The 20,967-nt window shown below is 34.8% G+C and overlaps 1 protein-coding gene across 1 annotated transcript in view; it reads left to right on the top strand.

The window, feature by feature from the left end:
• XKR4 (XK related 4) overlaps positions 1 to 20,967 on the top strand; it is a 486,082-nt gene that overhangs the window by 286,681 nt on the left and 178,434 nt on the right. Inside the window, exon 2 of the mRNA XM_051970184.1 lies at positions 13,281 to 13,480. Within this exon, the coding sequence (XP_051826144.1) occupies positions 13,281 to 13,480 (200 nt within the window). The remainder of the gene's footprint in view (positions 1 to 13,280; positions 13,481 to 20,967) is intronic.

The raw sequence follows: 20,967 nt of genomic DNA, 5'->3' as shown, positions 1-20,967 counted from the left end.
AGTTTTGCTTTTTTGACTTTCTAATTGTTGAATTCATTTCTACAATAGTGATGCTAATACTTCTCCTGCAATCATAGTTATTTTGTGGATAGTTACTTTCTAGATTCATTGATAAAGATAGAAAGCCAGAACACACTGATATTCAGTTTGACATTTTATCAGGAACATCTATTAATACTAATTGGAGATATAGATACAGATACAGTGATGTATGTAATTTAAATATAAATGATGGTTTATATGGCATACATATAATCCAGTGGGCTATGGGAACATTTTCATATGGAGATTCAAGTTAAATAGCATTTATGAATGGATCTCTGAACCAGTAATCAGAAAATTCTGCCTCAAAAACTTCCAGAAGTCATATAGTCCTTGGGGAGTCACTTGGTTTCCTTATCTTTGCAACAGGAAAATAATAGTACCTGCCACATTGGACTGTTTAAAGAATAAAATGCAATTTATATAAAGTTCTTTGAAGTGATTAAAGCACTATATGAGTTCATTTTGTTATAATAAAGGAAATGTTTGTAAAATGAATGACATGGAATATTATTCTGCCATAAGAAAGAACAAAATGGACAGTTTTAGGGAAAACTGAGGTCTTTATGGAATAATCCAGAGCAAAATAAGTAGAGCTAAAACAATTTATTCAATAACAAGAACATTCTAAAGAAAAACATCTTTGAAAGCTCTTGAGGTCTAGCTGAAACAATGTTAAACTTTGAGAAATAAAACATACTAATACTCTTCAGTCAGAGAGATGATAAATTTAAAATGCCGAGAATGGCATATATTTTGGATGCATGATCAGTATGGGAATTTGGTTACTACTATTGCTTTTTTTTTCATTCTACAGTGGGATAATAAAAGGGGTGGATTAAAATGCATGCAAAAAAAAAAAAAGAAAAGAAGAAAGGAGAAAAAACCTAATATGTTATTCATTTGGCAAATAACTATTGAGCAAAATAATATAGAATATATTTAATGAGGGGGAGAGGGGAAAGTACTCTGTTAAATATTTGGTGTGTGTATACATATATAAACAAATTTGCAAATATATATATATATATGTTTATATATATATATATATATATATATATATATATATATATATATAATCTCACCTGATTCTCAGAAGAAACAATTGTCTTATAATCCAATTTAATTTTATAACTAAATTGCCTATGGAAAATCAAATTAGATAACATTTATGAATGGATTTGTGAACTAGTAATCAGAAAATCCTTTCTCAGAAACTTTCAGAAGTTATATCATCCTTGGCAAGTCACTTAGTTTCCTTACCTATAAAATCTATAAAATTTCACCTGTCAGACAGGTGTTATTATTATCCTCATTTTATAGTTGAGGAAACTGAGGCAGAAGAAATTGACTACCAGGGGTCACACAGCTGGTAGGTATCTGAAACTGGATTGGAATTCAGGTCATTCTGACTCCAGAGCTATCCACTATATTCCTAACTGAATAAGAAGTCATTGCCATCACAACGCAATAGTAGACATGGACACAGCTAATTACAATACAAAGCAATATAGGTGCTAAGTAGCAAATATTATTGTGAGTTCACAAAAGTCACTCATATTTGCAGTCATCAAAATCACATAATTTTAGAGTTTAAAAGAACCTCAGTGATCATCAATTGGAACCTTTAATCCAGTGTAAAATCCCACTATAACCTATCTGACAAATAGTTTTCAAGTCTCTACTTGACTATCTCCATCAAGTTTGAATATATCCCATTCTATTTTGGAAAGCACCATTCTTAGGAAATTTTTTTTCCCAACCATAAACCTAAATTTGTATTTTTTTCAAATTTTCCACATTGCTCTTGGTTGTACATCCATGACTAAGCAGAAGAAGGCTTATCCTTCTTCTTTATAAGAACTCTTCAAATACTTGAGCACAACCATTTTATCTTCCCACTCCTTGACTTTTCTCCAGATTAAATGCCATCAGTTCCTTCAACATTGTCTCAAATAGCATGCACTCAAAATCCTTTATCATCCTTGTTGCCTTCCTCTGTATGCTCTCTTCCTTATTAATGACTTACCTAAACTGCTGGGCCACAAATAGAGTACTCCAGATGTGACATGACTAGGACAGAGTACATAGTATTTCCTTATTTCTGATTATTATGGCTCTTTTCATGTATCCTCAAATCTCAAAAGTTTTTTGAGTATCACATCATGCTATTGACTTTTTTTAAGCTTGCATATCACTAACACATATCACAAATTTTTTTTTTCAGACAAATGGTTGTATTACTTTACCTCCCCTGTGAAGTTCACATCTTTGTGCCCAAGTAATATTTTACATTTATCCTTGTAGAATTTCATCTTTTTTATTTTGGTTCCATGTTCCTGTCAAGCTCTTTTTTTGACACTGATTCTGTAATACATTGTTACCCATTTAGAAGTATGCTAGTAGTGTTTAACAACTAGCTTTTCAAAATATGCAGGACACATTTTTAAGCTTAATCTGTATTATTAACACTGTTTCCATCGCTTTCTTAAGTCTAGACAACAAAACAATGCATCAAACCTAGATTTGTAGTTTGCTGATTTCTGAGGTAGTAAATGTTTGCACACAAAATTTCATGATCAGTTCTAGTAAGCCAGGAAGAGCTGATTCCTGCACTCCCCTGATCTCTCCCAGTTTTGCATGGAGGAAACTACATAAAGATGATATTTATAACTTTGCCAAGGTCATTGAGAAAAATGCTAAATAGCACAGAACAAATACCTCCTGGCAAATTGATATCAAGCCATTAATGATTATTTTTAAAAATCAGTCATCCAATCAGCTGTAAATCCATTTTACTTCTTTATCATTTGGTCTGTATCTCACCATTTTTCCCAGAAGGACAATGTAAAGTACTTTTATCAAATGCTTTTCTGAATTTAAGTGAATCCATAAATGAATGAATAGATGAACAAACAAATAAATAAGTAATCTAAGTAAATTCTGAGTACAGTTGTCCCATGATTTATTACTTTGATCACTCTGCCTCAAAGGGAAACATTACTGTTCTTGATAAAACCATATGCTCTTTGTGATCAATATTTCTTTTTTTTTCTAAATATTTGCTGATGAGCTTTTAAAATAATCCATTCTAGAGTTTTCTCAGTATCGCACTAAAGCCTACTGCTTTGAATATTGCAGATTCTATTTTCTTCCCTTTCCTGAAGATCCAGGCAACATTTTCCCTTCTTCAGTCCCATGATACTCTTCTTGTTCTCCACACTTTTAAATGTCACAGACTGTAAGTATCTTGGCAATTACATCTGATGATTCTTTCACCAATCAAGGCTGTAGTTTATGACTTAACTTCTTCAAGGATAGCTAGAACCCCTACTATCAGCTTACTTGTAGCAACTCTCTATTTGTCATTTTTTATTCTGTTGTTTCTACTACAGCTGCATTCTTCTCAGAAGAGGAAAAAGAAATTAGTAAAAAAAATGAACATCTCTGTGATCCAATGTTACCATCCCTTCCATTCCAAGAAAAATCTTGTGATTCTGTTTTTAACAATTAAAGTGTTTTTTTTTTTCATTATGGCAAGACACAGAACTCGAACTTGAGAGGCCAAAGTACCTTCTATCTCAGATTTTCAATGTGTATTAACATGTCCCTGTCATGATTTACATATCTCATTTGTCTCATTTGACTTCTAAGAGAAAAGTATTATCTATTGCCCACCAAATATTGACTCCTGCAAGACAAAAATTTCTTCACAAAAAGACTTTTCAAGTTTCTTCCATTCTTAATCTAGCCAGTGTCCAAGAAAAACTAAAACAGAAAAGAGATTTAGAGGTTTTGATCTTGATACCATCTTAAAAAATATTCATCCACAGAAAGATCAACTTCATTTGCTCTTAATTCCATGGTAAAACAACTTTTACATGGGATCAAAAGTCCAGGACTTCTTGTCCTTTCCATTGCTTTTTCACATATCCCCAACAAAAGTAGAACCATAACCAGTCCAATTTATTCCACCTCTCCCATACAACATACAATGGATAGCTATTATAGTGCATTTAAACAAATTAAAACTTTATATATAAAGCAGTAGAATAAATAACAAATAGTACTAGCCATTTTATCTCTTTTGCAACAATAGTGATTTTCTCATGTTCTAAGATATCTTTAATAGGTGGTCATGATCCCATGATCATTGATCAAATAAAAGACATTTCTACATCATAGCAGAGATGTTTCTGTCACATTCAAAGAATCTCAAAGAATCTCAAATATGACTGTGAATACATGTAGGTTTCTATTGAAACAAACTATCTCCAAGTATTATGTAGAAGTGGAATTTGTATTTTTATGGTGGCATTCAAAATGTTCACAAGAATAGAGACTTGAGCTGTTCTTTCAGAGGCTAAGTATAGGAATCCTGAAGTCACAATTGAAAAATGCTTATCAGATCAACTTGTCCAGAAAGGATTGCATGGCTGAACAGAATAATTGTTGGCAGGACACTGTGAAATCCAAATCTTTCTCATGAGTTACTGGAAAAACTGCAGACAGGAGAGGTATAGCACGTGATTGAAATGTCAGACAATCAACATGGCAATAAGGAAAGAAAGTAGATTGTGACTGAAAAAACTTGCCTCACAGAGCTGTGTTGGGGAGAGTGCTATGTAAACCATATAGTGCCATGTAAATGTGAGCCATAAGTCACAAGATCATAGAATGTTTTAGCTAGAAGGATCATTAGAGATCATCTGATCTGATCCTTTTCTTTTCAAGATGAGGGAACTGAGGAGCAGAGAAATAATATATCTTGCCCATAGTCAGACAGATTAAATAGTAGAGCTAGAACATCTAACTCTCTACTGGACTAAATGAAAAACTTGAAATATTGTCATTCCATCACATGAGAGATAGGGATGATGCTTCTCTTTGATGCATGGAGCATTTTAATAAACTGACAAGTGGTTGTTAAGAAATTGGTTAGTATTACCAGGTTCTATCAGACATGCTTTCTCTTTAAGATACTAGACCACAAGTAGAATTACTGGTACTGGTAGATGGTTCCCTCTCCCCTTACCCAAAAATGTGGTATCCAGCTGACCATCAAATTTAATTGCTTGCTAGCTCAGTAATTTACTAACCTAGCTAAACTATTCTGGCTATGAAACTTCTGGGATAAAATATTGACAGAACTTGTAAAGGTTAATCTAGAAAGTCTGGGAGTATAGACTAAAGGGAATAGAAGAGATGTCAGGGAAGTTGCGCCAAAATAAAGGGGAAAAGGCCACTTTTCAGTGAGAAAACACGTACTTAAATCAGACCATAGATTTAGAATTAGAAAGGAATTTAGATGCTAGTTAGTATAGCCCCTAACTTTCCAAAGGAGAAAACTTCCTAAAGTAAAGCCATTTGTTCGAGGGGATACAAATGGTAGGTAGAAGGCCTACAATTTTAATCCCATCCTCTGATTCCAAAAACAGTGCTCTTTCCACCATACCAAATCACCTTAGGTTTTTTTTTCATATTTAATATTTTAGTGCAGGGATGGGGAATGACTGGCTCCTGCACCATATAAAGCTTACAAAATCATTTGCTGAGGCAACTTCAGGTGATGAGATAGGTACAACAACCTCCCACTTCTGGAGTTCTATAAGTTGATAATTTTTATGACCCATGAATGATAATATAAATATCCAAATGGCCCTTTGCAGAGAAAAGTTTTCCCAACCCTGTTTTAGAGGGGAAATAATATTAAAATCATAAAGTTTGCACTTAACTCCCATCCAAACAATGTGAAAAAACAAGATTATATAAAGCATAGTTTAAAAAATCTTGATTTAAAGAAATATAACAATCTTTTAGGGTCTAAATATAAAAAAGTAACCAGAAAATTAAAAAAAAAAAAACAACAACTTAGTAATCTCCATATCATTTTGTGGGCATTGTTAGAGAACCCAAGGCTATTTATGAATTAAAAATGAAGTAGAGATTTGGTAACAATATGACTTAAAATATAATTATATTGTAAGCTTCATGAGAGCAGAGTCACTATTTTTATATATCATTGTATCTTCCTCAGCTCCTAACACAGTGACTTGCCCTTGCATTATTCTTCATTGAATTGAATTGTATTTGTTAATTAAACCTATATCTTGACCTTACCTTGAAGAGTGATCATATGTGAATTTTGTCATCATCCAAAACTATCCTATCTCCAAAATTCTGATAATATGAATTTGCCCTCTTTGGTCACAACCACCTGTTTTTCTACTGCTCCAAATATCTTATTATTGAGTCATTCCAGTCTTGTCTAGCTCCATATAAAAAATTTTGAGAGTTTTTTTTTTTTTTTGACAAAGATACTGAAGAAATTTTCCATTTCTTTCTCCAGTTCATTTTACAGATAAAGCTGAGATAAACAGGGTTAAATTACTTCCCCAACATCATAGAGCTAGTTTGTGTCTGAAGCTGGATTTGGACTCAGGAAGATGAAGCTTCCTGATTCCAAAGCCTAGTGCTCTATCTCCATTGTTCCATATAGATATCCTTCCAAATCCCTTAGTTCTTTCTGAATCTCCTTTTTTCCTCACAGTGAAAAGATTCCTTGACTTGGAGTCAGAAAGACATGGGTGCAAATCATGCTTCAGATTTTATTAACCGTAATCATGGGAAAGTCATTTAATCTCTTTGTGCCTCAACTGTCTCATCTGGAAAATGAAGAGCTCAATAATTTTTAAAGTTCCTTCCAGCTTTGAATCTATGATCTTATGACCTGTGATATACATTACAATTCTATTGTCTCAACTCTTCTCTTTAAAGAAAGTTTACATTCATTGGAGCACACATTTTATTCATTTGTTCTGGATACTTTCTTCCTGAATAAAAGTTCGAGACTTATAAAATCTCCACAGGAATCACTTCCTTTTCTTTTCATCTGTCATTTGGATTGTGGGCCTATATAGCAGAAAGAGTTGATGTTGCATCTTATTGTGTAAGTCTACATGAGGTAAACCAGTGGCCAAATACTTGTTGTTTTGCTCCATAGGAAGAAACCTGTCATTAACACCATGTTACTTTGATCTCAAACTGTTTGCAATAGCAGTTGTTTCTATTATACCCAGAAGAGTTCAAGCCCCTATGAGACACAGACCTGGGGGAACCATTTAAACTTTCTTAGCTGGAGGCAGAATAAAGCTGAGAAGACTCATAATCTTCACCACAGGGGAAAACTAGAAATAAAATAGCTGAAGGTAGCATTTGTGGGGAGTTTCTTCTCTTTGGATTTAATTCTAGGAGAATCTTTGATGTCAAACTTTCACAGTCGTTTGAAGAAAATAAAGTTCTCATTCATTCATTCATTTATTAATTCAACAAAAATCTACAAAATACCTACTTAAAATACAGACTATAGTCAGTATTTGGAAGCAATAGACAAAAAGGAAAAGATAAATTGTCCCTGCTTTTATATAACTTATATTCTTCCTGAAGACACCAAACATACAAATACACTTGGGTGCACATGCATACATACATACACACACGCAAACAGACAGACAGACACATGGAAAGAGAGAAAGAGAGAGAGAGAGAGAATAAAAAAAGAAAAACACAAAGCAGTAAGTGAACATAATAAATCATTGTACAGGGAGGTTATATTTCAGAAGAGTTAAGATTCAGAGAATACACAAGAGAAAATATCTTATTTAAACATCTCCAAAGAAACCTCCACTAGATAGTAATAGAAAACCCATTGTTTCTACTGGCATAGATTGGTTGAAGAGAAAAATGTATAATATCCCAATGACTAATGCTTAATTCATTAGCCATATGAACGCTATTTAATTGACAGAGGAAAAGCACATTAGCTATAAAGAAAATGTAACACAACAAATATGTCATGATAAAAAGGAGTTTTATATTCTCTCATCTGAGAAAATGTAATGGGGACAGAAAGGAGTACACCTTCTTTTCAGCAGTTCATGGAACTTATACAAAAATTGACCATATATTAGGACATAAAAACCTCAAACTCAAATGCAGTAAGGCAGAAATAGTGAATACATCCTTTTCAGACCACGATGCATTGAAAATTACATTCAATAAAAAGCCACGGGAAAGTAGACCAAAAAATAATTGGAAACTAAATAATCTCATACTAAAGAATGATTGGATGAAACAGCAAATTATAGACATAATTAATTACTTCATCCAAGAAAACAATAATAATGAGACATCATACCAAAATGTATGGGATGCAGCCAAAGCGGTAATAAGGGGAAATTTCATATCTCTAGAGGCCTATTTGTATAAAATAGAGAAAGAGAAGGTCAATGAATTGGGTTTGCAACTAAAAATGCTAGAAAAGGAACAAATTAAAAACCCCCAGTCAAACACTAAACTTGAAATTCTAAAAATAAAAGGAGAGATCAATAAAATTGAAAGTAAAAAAACTATTGAATTAATTAATAAAACTAAGAGTTGGTTCTATGAAAAAACCAACAAAATAGACAAACTCTTAGTAAATCTGATTAAAAAAAGGAAAGAGGAAAATCAAATTGTTAGTCTTAAAAATGAAAAGGGAGAACTCACCACTAACGAAGAGGAAATTAGAGCAATAATTAGGAGTTACTTTGCCCAACTTTATGCCAATAAATTCGACAACTTAAATGAAATAGAAGAATACCTCCAAAAATATAGCTTGCCTAAACTAACAGAGGAAGAAGTAAATATCCTAAACACTCCCATCTCAGAAAAAGAAATAGAACAAACTATCAATCAACTCCCTAAGAAAAAATCCCCAGGACCAGATGGATTTACATCTGAATTCTATCAAACATTTAAAGATCAATTAACTTCAATGCTAAATAAACTATTTGAAAAAGTAGGGATTGAAGGAGTCCTACCAAACTCCTTTTATGACACAGACATGGTACTGATACCTAAACCAGGTAGGCTGAAAACAGAGAAAGAAAATTATAGACCAATCTCCCTAATGAATATTGATGCTAAAATCTTAAATAAAATATTAGCAAAAAGATTACAGAAAATCATCCCCAAGATAATACACTATGACCAAGTAGGATTTATACCAGGAATGCAGGGCTGGTTCAATATTAGGAAAACTATTAGCATAATCAACTATATCAATAATCAACCAAACAAAAACCATATGTCATCTCAATAGATGCAGAAAAAGCATTTGATAAAATCCAACAGCCATTCCTAATAAAAACACTTGAGAGCATAGGAATAAAAGGACTCTTCCTTAAAATAGTCAGGAGCATATATTTAAAACCTTCAGTAAGCATCATATGCAATGGGGAAAAACTGGAACCTTTCCCAGTAAGATCTGGAGTGAAGCAAGGTTGCCCACTATCACCATTATTATTCAATATTGTATTAGAAACACTAGCCTCTGCAATAAGAGTCGAGAAAGAGATTAAGGGAATTAGAGTAGGCAATGAGGAAACCAAACTATCACTCTTTGCAGATGATATGATGGTATACCTAGAGAACCCCAGAGATTCTACTAAAAAGCTATTAGAAATAATTCATAATTTTAGCAAAATAGCAGGATACAAAATAAATCCCCATAAATCCTCAGCATTTTTATACACCACCAACAAAATCCAAGAGCAAGAGATACAAATAGAAATTCCATTCAAAATAACTGTTGATAGCATAAAATATTTGGGAATCTACCTACCAAAGGAAAGTCAGGAATTATTTGAGCAAAATTACAAAAAAGTTTCCACACAAATAAAGTCAGACTTAAATAATTGGAAAAATATTAAGTGCTCTTGGATAGGCCGAGCGAATATAATAAAGATGACAATACTCCCTAAACTAATCTATTTATTTAGTGCTATACCAATCAGACTTCCAAGAAAATATTTTAATGATCTAGAAAAAATAACAACAAAATTCATATGGAACAATAAAAAGTCGAGAATCTCAAGGGAATTAATGAAAAAAAATCAAATGAAGGTGGTCTAGCTGTACCTGATCTAAAATTATATTATAAAGCAGCAGTCACCAAAACCATTTGGTATTGGCTAAGAAATAGATTAGTTGATCAGTGGAAAAGGTTAGGTTCACAAGACAGAATAGTCAACTATAGCAATCTAGTGTTTGACAAACCCAAAGATTCTAAATTTTGGGATAAGATTTCATTATTTGATAAAAACTACTGGGATAACTGGAAGTTAGTATGGCAGAAATTAGGCAAGGACCCACACTTAACACCACATACCAAGATAAGATCAAAATGGGTCCATGACCTAGGCATAAAGAACGAGATTATAAATAAATTAGAGGAACATAGGATAGTTTATCTCTCAGACTTGTGGAGGAGAAAGAAATTTGTGACCAAAGATGAACTAGAGACCATTACTGATCACAAAATAGAAAATTTTGATTATATCAAATTAAAAAGCCTTTGTACAAACAGAACGAATACAAACAAGATTAGTAGGGAAGCAACAAACTGGGAAAACATCTTTACAGTTAAAGGTTCTGATAAAGGCCTCATTTCCAAAATATATAGAGAACTGACTCAAATTTATAAGAAATCAAGCCATTCTCCAATTGATAAATGGTCAAAGGATATGAACAGACAATTTTCAGATGATGAAATTAAAACTATTACTACTCACATGAAAGAGTGTTCCAAATCACTATTGATCAGAGAAATGCAAATTAAGACAACTCTGAGATATCACTACACACCTGTCAGATTGGCTAAGATGACAGGAAAAAATAATGATGAATGTTGGAGGGGATGCGGGAAAACGGGGACACTGATGCATTGTTGGTGGAGTTGTGAACGAATCCAACCATTCTGGAGAGCAATCTGGAATTATGCCCAAAAAGTTATCAAAATGTGCATACCCTTTGATCCAGCAGTGTTTCTATTGGGCTTATACCCCAAAGAGATACTAAAAAAGGGAAAGGGACCTGTATGTGCCAAAATGTTTGTAGCAGCCCTTTTTGTAGTGGCTAGAAACTGGAAAATGAATGGATGCCCATCAATTGAAGAATGGCTGGGTAAATTGTGGTATATGAATGTTATGGAATATTATTGCTCTGTAAGGAATGACCAGCAGGATGAATACAGAGAGGCTTGGAGAGACCTACATGGACTGATGCTAAGTGAGATGAGCAGAACCAGGAGATCATTGTACACTTCGACAACGATATTGTATGAGGATGTATTCTGATGGAAGTGGATTTCTATGACAAAGAGACCTAACTGAGTTTCAATGGATAAATGATGGACAGAAACAGCTACACCCAAAGAAGGAACACTGGGAAACGAATGTGAACTATTTGCATTTTTGATTTTCTTCCCGAGTTATTTTTACCTTCTGAATCCAATTTTCCCTGTGCAACAGGAGAACTATTCGGTTCTACAAATATGTATTGTATCTAGGATATACTGCAACATATTTAACATATATAGGACTGCTTGCCATCTTGGGAGGGGGGTGGAGGGAGGGAGGGAAAAAATCGAAACATAAGCGAGTGCAAGGGATAATGTTGTAAAAAATTACCCTGGCATGGATTCTGTCAATACAAAGTTAATATTAAATAAAATTAAATTAAAATTAAAAAAAATTCTCTCATCTGAAAAAAGTCAATGGACTGACCCTATGGCAGGGGCAAAGCACAAGGAATATCCCATATAGTCCACTGATATCTTTGAGATGTTTGGAAAGGGCAAGAAAAGCCTCTAGTATTTTGGGTAAGCCCCTGGTGGTAAACTTGTGGGAGTCACCTATCACAAGCAGACATGCATGATCCTTTTAGAGATGAAAAGACAGATCTACTTGAATATATCAGTTCTTCTTAGTAGTCAATCCTGAAAAAGTTGGAACTGAGGAAGAGATGAAAAGACTTATTGGGGACATATTGAGTCTTTTCAGGTATTTAAAGAGTTAATGGAAGAGAAATTAGACTTGTTCTCCTTAGCTTCAGAGATCAATGTATAGGTGATATAGGAAAGTTAGAAGGGACCAACTCCTACACAAAAGGAGTCTCTACTATAGTCACCCAACCTGTACTTAAAAACCACCAAGTAGAGAGAACCTGCTACTTTTGAAGCAAGCCGGTTTGCTTTTGAAAAGCTCTAATTCTTAGGAAGTTTTTCAGCTACGTGAGAAAAGGAACAAACATAGCTGAATAAAAATGTGACATGCTACCTTTTGATCTTGTCAGCTTTGGAATATTATGTCCAAGGATGAGAGCATCACTTATTGGATTACTATACCATTGTAAATGTAGTTTCTGCTTTAAGTGGTGAACAGACTCCATGGTTACTGACCACTCCCCAACAATACCTTCCAGCACTTATTCTAAAGACTTCTTTTCTTCAAGGTTTTATTTACTCTAGAAAAGTGGTGCATTTTTGCATGTACATGCACTTTCCATTTCTCTTGACATAAAACTTTTTCAAAATATACTATTTTGTTTTTCATCACTATTCATTGATTCTCTAAGTTTGTTTTCTGTTTGAAAAATCCTTGACTTTAGAAAGGATGAGTCAGGAGCCTTTACTTTCTAAGAGATCCTAAGGCTCAGAAATGCAGACTTGTTGCCAACATGAGAAAACAAAGAGATGGAACAAGAAAGAGGCTTATTGCAGATTATTTGAAGTAATATGTGAATCTTAGAGGCAGAAAAGGAAACTATTCTCAGAGACAGTGCCCAATACCTCAGTTCTTTCTACTTCTCCTTTTCCTTTTTCTCTGGATCATGTCGTGAGCCCTCTCATCAGAGATTACACATTATCAATGCCTTTCCTCAGTTGAGGCTAGAAAGTTGATAAATCCCAAGAGCATATGCAACCAGAAGACCAACGATGTATCTCCCCATTAGATTTACAGACAGTCCCACCTTTAATGGCTGAGGTTTTTCAGAGATGACTAAGTATTTAGTGGAGTTTTATGAGCAGACAAAAATCTATCCAATGTCCCAATAGAAAATGCAGCCTCAATACTCAAGCAATTGAGTTTCCTAAATTTCCCTTGGCATTCCTCCCTCCTGTGCATTATGGAGAAACCTAGCTTGACTTTAAGAAATGCAAACTAAAGTCACTATAGCTTAAAATGAGCTTTGAAGGATATAAAACAATTTTTTCAGTTGCACACAATAATATAAAGGTCCAAAATAAGCATTACACCTATTTGTTCATGGTGCCTGGGGGCTGGGAAGAAAAGTGAAAGTGTTTAGTTTCCAAATCATCATTTATTTCATTTTCATTTTCTCTGTTTTGTTTCTAGATATTTCCACACCATATACTTGGGTATCCGAAGCCGCCGGAGCGGGGAGAATGACAGATGGCGGTTCTACTGGAAGATGGTGTATGAGTATGCAGATGTGAGTATGCTGCATTTGCTAGCCACCTTTCTGGAGAGTGCTCCGCAACTGGTCCTACAACTCTGCATTGTCGTTCAGACTCATACCTTGCAGGCCCTCCAAGGTAAGGGCTCGCCACCGTGGGTTTGGGGATTTGTGGGAAAGATTGTGAGTGACTACCTATTTAAAACTTCCTCTGATTATCCCAGTGCCTTTCTGAAAAACTCGCCATCCTACCCCCACGCAAAGACCACGATGATTGTACTTAAGTATGTGAATGATGTGTGATATTTTCTTCACCCTCCCGTGTCATGGCTGACTTATGGAGAGACAGTTTTCTTTTGCCCGTAGACTGACCCCTTCATCAAAAGAAAAGGAAAAAAAAGTTTTTGTGATTTTCCACTTGGCTAATGGTAGACTTAGAGCATTAGAGACAATCATGTCTCTGACTTTTATGATGGTATAATGCTCCAAGGTTACAATAGATTTATGAGTATATTCACTAGGGTTTATGCCAAAAAAGTAGCAGCTAGAGCTGCCTTTGTCTTGCAGCAGAGAGATTTTGACATGAGAGCACACAGAAGAAAAGGGCATGACCATTGTTGTTAATGTGCTACAAAATTTTTCAAGAAAAATACAGTTTCCAGATCCATGCTTAAATCCCATCCTCTCAGATTTTTTTTTTGCTTTTATTAAGACTTTTCAATTATTAACATAAATGCCAAGGCATTTTCTCAATCCAGATTTTCCTTATATCTGCACAGTATAGGGACTGAGTGATGTTTGTAAAGAATGAAAACTTCTGATTCTACTATGATTTTTTAACTTTCATTCATGCCATGCTATGACTTTCCTCCCCTTATATCATTTTATGGTGCCGACAAAAAGCAGGTATCCTTCAGAAGTTACCTTTATGGAAGGCTTTTCTATAGAGGTACCAGAGGTATCAAATTCACAAATCATTGGCCATATGCAGCATGCAAAACTCTCAAGTACAACCTGAAAATGTAATTGGGAAATGTTCAATAAAATAAGTAAATACACAATACAACATAGAAAATGTTCATTTATGGTTTTCCAAATCAATACACTGACTTTAGGGATACATTTTTATTTGAATCTGCACTATTAATCTGGATTAAAGATTAGAGGACCCAAAGCAATTTTGGTCTTGACAAGCAGGAATTTTCAACCCAACCTTTGCTCTATAGGAAATCATTGAAGTCAGAACTTAATAAAACTTTTAAAATGCTACTTATGAGAATCTGTGAGCATGCTCACCATCATTAGAAGGCAAATCAATGGTCCAGAATTAAGAAAAAATTAAGGGAGAACAAAATAGAACTAGAAATGAGGGAAATGATATTAAAAGTCAATTTGAGGAGACTATCTAGTAAATTGAAAAAAATACTCAAGTTTTCAGTAAAGCTGTAAATAGCCCTGACTGCACCTGGGGAAAATTCAGTTGAGGAATAGAGGGATAGGGTTGGTACAGAAAATAATCCTATCACAAGTGTAGCTCTATTAGAAGGATGGTCTGTCCCACAGAAAATCTGGCCATTGATCCCACAGGAGTCAGGGAAAAGTGCACTCATAGAGGGAGATATCACACAAACAGAATACTCAGGTGGTAACTAAGGATAGTTGGGCCATGCATGGATTTAAGGATCAAGATATGAGGCCAGTGTTTGGGGCTAGGAGGAAATGCTCCCTCCAAGATGTCAAAAAACTAATGTAAAGCTGCAATCACAGTACACCAGTTATGGCCTCAGTTTCTTAATCATTAAAAAAGTAAGTTGGTAAGGTTTTACAAGAGTGAATATTGAAAAATGTCTTTGCATGTATTTTGAAAAATAAAAAAAGCTATTATAAAAAATAAGGAAATTGGAGGAAATGATCACTAAGGTACTTTAGAATGCCAAAATTCTATTGTTCTATAAATGCTTTAGAAGATTGGTTCTAGTGTATCACAGGGTAAATTATTTACAAATTATTATTCTCATTTAAAGAATTTCCAACAATATATACAAGGGCAGGTAAGTGACAGAATATTGGGCCTGGAGTCAAGAAGACTCATCTTTCTGAGTTTAAACTGGCATCAGACACTAGCTATGTGAATGTGGGCAAGTCATTTAATTCTGCCTCAGTTTCCTCATTTGTAAAATGAACTGGAAAAGGAAATGGAAAACTACTCCAGTATCTTTGCCAGGAAAACTCCAAATGGGATCCTGAAGAGTCAAATAGAACTGAAAAATTACTGAAATGAGAAGAGTGATATAAAGGACAATGCTGTCACCAAATGCAATGTTCATTCCTAGAGCAAAATCATGAATTCCTGTTTTGTCAATGGAATATAGGATCATGGTAGAAGAAAAAAACTAAGAAAAAATAGGTAGAAGATCAGTCCACTGTCATTGAGAGAGGCAACTGCAGATAAAGGTATAAGATCATTTTTACTTGTTCTGTGGTCCAAGGTGACTGTACAACACAGATGACTTTTCCCAAAAGGCTTCTTAAAGCCTATAAAAACTTGACTTTTCCAAACCACGTTGAGGGAATTGGGAAGGAAATGTCTTTTTCTACTTGGTGTGACTATGTTGATTGCTTTAAAAAAAAAAAAAAACAAAACAATTTTAGTTGGAAATAAAAATGCCTTGGGTGTTTATTAGATTATCCAAATCCTTTAAATAGTGGCACATAGAGAAATCAGGAAACCTAGGTTACAAAGAGTGATACTTACTCCTTTACTTGATTATTTAATAGGATCCTCTAATCTTAAAATATTCCCCCCATGCATAGAGATACTATGACTCACATTCTTACTCCTGATCTTCAACTCTCTTTCTTAGATAAGGCAGCTGTAGTATGACAAAAATCATGCTGTATTTGAATTCAAAATAAATCTATTCCAATGCCACCTATAATGATCATGTTTAAGTCAGTTGTTAACCTCATGAGGAAACTAAATTAGATGGCTTCTGAAGCAGTTCTTAGACAGGTTTTGAGAAACCATGGGGAAATTTTGCTCTACATTTCTCCATCACCAAAACCACATCACCATATAAACCTTCCCAGACTCCCCAATTCAAAGATAGAGAGTTGCAAAAATCAACAACATTGATGCAAAGGTGGGGCTGGAGAAATTCAGAAGGTGATAAGCCTGCTAAATTTGGGGTTTGTTTGCCTGTTTATGAGGAAGGCAGAGAGACAGACATTGATGCTAAAATACCAAAGGTTAGATAAATTTATGGTCTTGAAGTAAGGTCATATTTCCAGGTTCATCAGCATTGTCTGCCTTGTCTGTGCTTAGAAGAGAAACATATTTCTTCAGGGAACTAAAACCAAATGTGTTAGAGATGAGCTTCACTTACAGATGAACCCTAGGACATGACATTGCTCCAAGACAAGAATTCAATTGATGTGGGTTTAAAGGAGCAGACCTCTCCCCCTCTTGAAAAAGAAGAGGAGAAATGTGAAAATGGGATCCAGCCAGACTAGTACTCTAAGCACAGAAAACATGTGGTTTTGTAAATCCTTAACATCGAAGGATCCCACTCATGTTTGTGTAATAATAGAGCTGTCTGTTATAAATATGAATTATGAGTAGGCATTGAACCTGTGAAGTACTTTGCAAATAGTTGTTAATTAAAATATCTGAAATGTTTCAATTTAACAGTCAGAGCAAGGCCATGTAGTCTGCAAGTCAGTTCTGTGTCTAAAACTGAAGGGAGGGGATCCTACCTAGAGACAGTACTTCAGGAGTGCCATATGACTGCATCTTTTTAACCCAGCCCCCCACCCCCACCTGCCATGCTGTAGAGAATACCCTCTTTAAGACCAAAAAAAAAAAAAAAAAAAGACAGTGAATATAACATTTTCAAACTGAATCTAAAAATTACATCACCCTGATAGAAACTGATATGTTGCTCACACACTGCCAGCTGTGAAAATCCTTCTTCAGCTCTATTTGCTTATTGAATAAATGTTTAAAGATAACTCCTTGGGTTGGAGGCTGATAGACTCACTGTATAACTGCATAAAAGAAGCATGATTTTTCACAGTGGCACTTCACAGAGCTTGAGATCTCCCTACAGTCACACAACAGGGCAGCTGCTTGGTGTGTGATCAGTAATATGATCAGGGATCCCTATCCTGTGAGTTTAGGCTTCCATGTGCAACTTCAGCCTTCATCTTTTCTGTAGCAGAGTGAGCATGGAAGATAGTTTGTAAGATTCCAAAAAGATTATCATGATGAGCAAAGTGAAGCTAGAATAACCTGGCTACCCTCATTTTGAACCATTTATTGGCAGGGAATCTATAAATAAGCATGTCATTTGATGAAAATGGCATGGCTCATCTGACTTTAAAGCTTGTGTTCAAGTCAACAAATTAGCCAACAAGTATTTAATAAGTGCTTACTATGAAGAGAAAGATAAAAATCAAATCGCCCTTGCCTTCAAGTAGCTTATATTTCAATGATGGAGTCATTGTGTACTCACATGATTAAATACAGAATAATTGCAAAATTAATATAAGGCAGTCTGAGAAGGAGGATCATAGCATCCAGGGGATCAGGATAGACTTCATGGAAAAGGTGGCACCTGAATAGTCTTGAAAGAAACTAGGGATTTCAAGAACTTTAGAAGAGGAAGCAGTATATTCCAGGCCAAGAAGATAGTCAGTGGAAAGAAATGGAGCTGAGAAGCATATTGAATATGAGTAATAGCATGTACATTTAATATACTTTTAGATTGTAAAGAGAGGAGGAAAATGTAAGAAGTTTGAAAAGGTAGGAAGAGGATATATTGTGAAGATAATTTTATATTTGATCCCAGAGACATTAGGGAATCATTGGGTTCTGTTGAATGAAGATGGGAGAGATGGTTGTGATATAATCAAATAAGATTTGCAATTCAGGAAAATAAGTTTAATAGGTGAGAAGAGGTTGGATTAGAGTGGATAATCTTGAAGCAGGAAGACCAAGTGAGTAATTTTTGCAGGACTCCAGCAGGAACATGATAAGGGTCTAAACTGAGGTGGCAGCTATATGAATAGAGAGAAGAGAATGCTAAAACATATGGTAAAGATAAAAATGACAGGATTTGGCAACTGACTGGATGTGAGAGGTTGAAGATGGCACTGAGATTATCAAGCAGTGACCTTATAAAGATGGTATTGTTTATCACAGTAATGGGCACATTTGAAAAGATGAATTTGAAAGAAAAGATAAATCAATGGACAAGTCTCTATGCTTCTCTGAGTTGATGTTCCCTTCAGTATTAAATGGGGGCAATATGTGTAGAAAGTACAGATGATTGTGGGAAGCTAGTAGGATAGGGCATTGGGCCTGAAGTCAGGAAGACCAAAGTTCAAATCCAGCCCCAGACACTTAGTAGCTATGTGACCCTGGGCAAGTCTCTTAATCCTCTTTGCCTCAGTTTCCTCATCTGTAAAATGAACTGGCAAACCAATTAAAAATTCCTGAATGGAGACAGAACTTAAAAGACTAAATCACAACAAAGGGTTGTTTTGAGGAAGATACTCTATAAACAGTAACATGCCCTGTCAGTATGAGCTGCTCTGATTAAATTGCTTTTAGACAACAAGGATGTATTCAGGTTAACAAAATACAGATCACAAAGTATATCATTAAAGATCTTCTTTACTGGTAAGAGAAGATACTTAGAATTGGAACAGAGTTTGAGATCTTGTGTAGAGGAAGAATTCTAGATATGATATGAAATCAATTTGAAACTTGACTCTATGACTTCTTAATAATGTGATTGCAGGCAAGTCATCATCTGTGAACCTCAGTTTCCTTAACTGAAAAATTAGGTTGTTTTCTAGATGAGTCCTAAGATTCTTTCTTGTCCCAGAGCTATTATCCTGAAATCTTCATGTAAAAAGAATACTAGATTTGGATTTAGAATCTAAAGGTCCAGATTTAAGTTCAGCATTAGTTTGCTGTTGCTGTAGAAAGTTTGTGAACCAAACTGGGAACTAGGAAGATCTGCATTCAAGTCCTGACATATATTGGCTGTGTGACTCCAGGGAAGTCAATTAAACTTTCAGGGTTCTGGTCCAGAGAAGTCAAATGCCACCAGCTGATGAGTCTTGTCCTGTACCAGATTAAAATCTAATTGGGGGGGGGGGGGGAATAGTTACGTGACACAGTGTATAGATTACCAGCTTTGGAGTCAGGAGGAATTGAGTTCAAATCCAGCCAACCTCCGACATTTGGCACAAAATATTTATTAGCTATGTGACACTTAACACTTACTAGCTGTAGGATTCTAGGCAAGTCACCTAATCCTAACTGGCTTAAAAAAATCTAATTGGTAAATATTTAACAGAACAAATAAAAAATAATAAAACATAGATATCATGACATTTTATAACTAAGTCAATATACTACCTCTAGGGATCTTTATATATAGAATGTATTATTAGTGCCCCTGTTTTATTTGAGCTTGACACCCCAGCTCCAGACAACTCTGAAAATATAAGTTTCATGGAAGATAACAGAATGCATTGGTAGAAAGAGAAGAGGAAGATTTCTCATCCAGGATTTGCCTATGCCAATAAAATCACACATCTAGTCCTTATTATCTTTGCCTCTAAATACACACACACACACACACACACACACACACACACACACACACACACACAATCTAGTTACACACATATAAATGTATAATTATACTTGTTGTTGAGTCATTTTTCAGTTCTATTTGACTCTTCATGAGCCCATTTAGGGTTTTCTTGGCAGAAATACTGACATGCTTTGCCATTTCCTTCTCTGAGACATTTTACAGATAAAGAAACTGAGACAAGCAGGGATAGAGTGACTTGCCTAGCGTCACATAGCTAGGAAGTGTCTAAGGTTGGATTTGAACTCAGGAAGATCAGTTAGACTTTAAACCCTGTACTCTGTGTGCTGTGGCACCATCTAGTGGTAGTGAGTTGAAATTCTACTCATTTTTTAAAACCCAAGTGAAATGTCCTCTTCTGGATCAATTTCATTTTGCAAGAAATGAAAAGGCATTGGTAGGATTTTGAAGATACTGGAAACATCTTATTTAAAGAAAATAATTGAGAACTGGATCAGCAAACACAATTGAATGAAATCTAGACCTATACCTAGAAATTCTGCCTATTTTATTTTGAATGAGGATGGCATCCGATTCCTTGAAAAGGCATGTTAGAAACTAAACAGTTTCCATGAGTCTTTCCAGACAGTTTTTTTTTTTTAATTTTACCAATTTACCATGATTAAAAATTTCTCTTTATAGAGGGAAGGAAATAAGTGTTTATATAATATCTGCTATTTACCAGACATTTTGCTAAATACTTTAAAAATATATATCTCATATGATTCTCATGGTAATTCTGTGAGATAGCTACTATTATCTCCAATATATAATAAAGGAAATTGAGACAAAATGACTTGCTCAAAGACACATAGCTAGGAAGTATCCAAGTCTGGATTTGAACTCATTTTTCCCCCAACTCCAGACAATGCTCTTAAACACTATGCCAACACTTGATTTGAGAAAGTAAGGATGCTGCTTCTATTTTTCCTCTGTGTGTTATACTTGGAGAAGAAAC

Source organism: Antechinus flavipes, chromosome 1 (genome assembly GCF_016432865.1).
Source record: "Antechinus flavipes isolate AdamAnt ecotype Samford, QLD, Australia chromosome 1, AdamAnt_v2, whole genome shotgun sequence".
Classification (NCBI taxonomy): domain Eukaryota; kingdom Metazoa; phylum Chordata; class Mammalia; order Dasyuromorphia; family Dasyuridae; genus Antechinus; species Antechinus flavipes.
The sequence above is the reverse complement of the archived record's forward strand: the minus strand, read 5'-3'. Positions and strand labels throughout refer to the sequence as shown.